At 25.8% G+C, this 1,530-nt stretch overlaps 1 protein-coding gene across 1 annotated transcript; it reads left to right on the top strand.

Annotated features, from left to right (window-relative positions):
* Positions 1 to 1,094: 1,094 nt before the first annotated feature.
* EHI_079610 (AIG1 family protein, putative) lies at positions 1,095 to 1,530 on the top strand (the record flags this gene model as incomplete). The annotated part of the gene is made up of 1 exon (XM_001914532.1): positions 1,095 to 1,530. A coding segment is annotated over one exon (436 nt), but the record flags the coding sequence as incomplete, so codon positions are not given.

Here is a 1,530-nt window from a genome sequence, read left to right as displayed (position 1 = left end):
TTCTTGTTGTATATTCACGTCCTATAAAACCATCACATTTAGGTGATTGATTTATTCAAATAGAGGAATAATAAGAAGAGTGAATTTACAAATAATTGAAATATAATTGTTGTAAACCAGAATTAGAATGCCGTGATAATAAAAACGATTACATTTCGTATTTTGAATAAAAACAAACTAACAAATTATATAAAATAATTTTTATTGAAAAATACAGTGACTTATAATTATTGTTATCCAATCCAAAAATAAAACATAACGTCCTATGGTATTTAAAGAAACTAAACAACTGATAAAACATAAATGGGTTCATCAAAAGACAAACAAACAAAGTCGACATTACGAAGAGTTAGTGAGGCTATTGTTATTGCTACTACTGCTACTGCTGCTATTGCTGCTACTACTGCTACTGCTAGTAGTAGTCATGCTAATTGTACTAATCGTCCTTTTGGTCCTGGTGCTACTACTGTTAGTAGTGATAATATTAATTGTAATGAACGTCATTTTGGTTCTGGTGCTAAGGATTTTTCATGGATGTAGGAAAATTCTAGTGATGACTAAGAGACAAGTAACACTCAATAATTGACGGTTAATCAAACATTATAAATGACTTATGTTTTGAATTTGATAATAAAAAATGATAAAATACTTTTAAAAAAGACATATTGTTTTTAATCAGTTTAAAAAAGAAATAATATAAAATAAATGTATTGAGTAGTGATGAAAATATTGTTTGTTTATAGTTGTATAAGTCAAACAACATATAACACATTTTCTGTGTGAATTTCTTCATATTCATCATCCTCTCATTTCCATTTTTGTCATTTTCCTTTCCATGTGAAATATTTAACATTTTCATTAACTCAATTGAATGTATTTTATTTTATAAAGTGTTATATTATTTTCATTGACTATTCTAAATTTGTTTCATACAAATTAATTATAAATAAAAGGGGTATGTTTGTTTTATCATTTTAAATACGATAGATTTATTTTTACATAAATAACCAACAAACATCATTTACAAACAAATATTTTATGAAATAACCTAATTGTAGTATTTAAATAAATCATTGGAAACTACAAAATAAACAATGAGTGTATCAGAAGATAAACCAAAACAAACAAAATTCCTTTTAATTGGAGAAACAGGAAATGGGAAAAGTTCAGTTGGTAATTTCATTTTAAAGAGTAATGTTTTTAAAGTTAGTGATAGTACAATTTCAGAAACAAGAGAAGCTGATGTACAGTCTGGAGAAGGAGAAAGAAGTGATGTAACTGTTATTGACACACCAAGTCTTCAAGAATTAAAAGAATTTAATGAAGAGTTTTTGAATGGTATAGTTGGATATGTTAAAGAAGAAGAAGGAATCAATGGAATTGTTATTGTTCTAAACTATAACACAAATATAATTTCCAATAACATTAAAACAATGATTGAAATAATGTCTAAAATCTTTCCATCACAAGACTTTTTGAAACATATCTGTATTGTATGGAATAAATGTTATTATTATATATCAGATAGGC

The sequence above is a fragment of the Entamoeba histolytica genome, genomic scaffold, assembly GCF_000208925.1.
Source record: "Entamoeba histolytica HM-1:IMSS scf_1104750517519 genomic scaffold, whole genome shotgun sequence".
Taxonomy (NCBI): Eukaryota; Evosea; order Mastigamoebida; family Endamoebidae; genus Entamoeba; species Entamoeba histolytica.
Note: the sequence above shows the minus strand (reverse complement) of the source record. Positions and strands in the feature narration are given on the sequence as shown.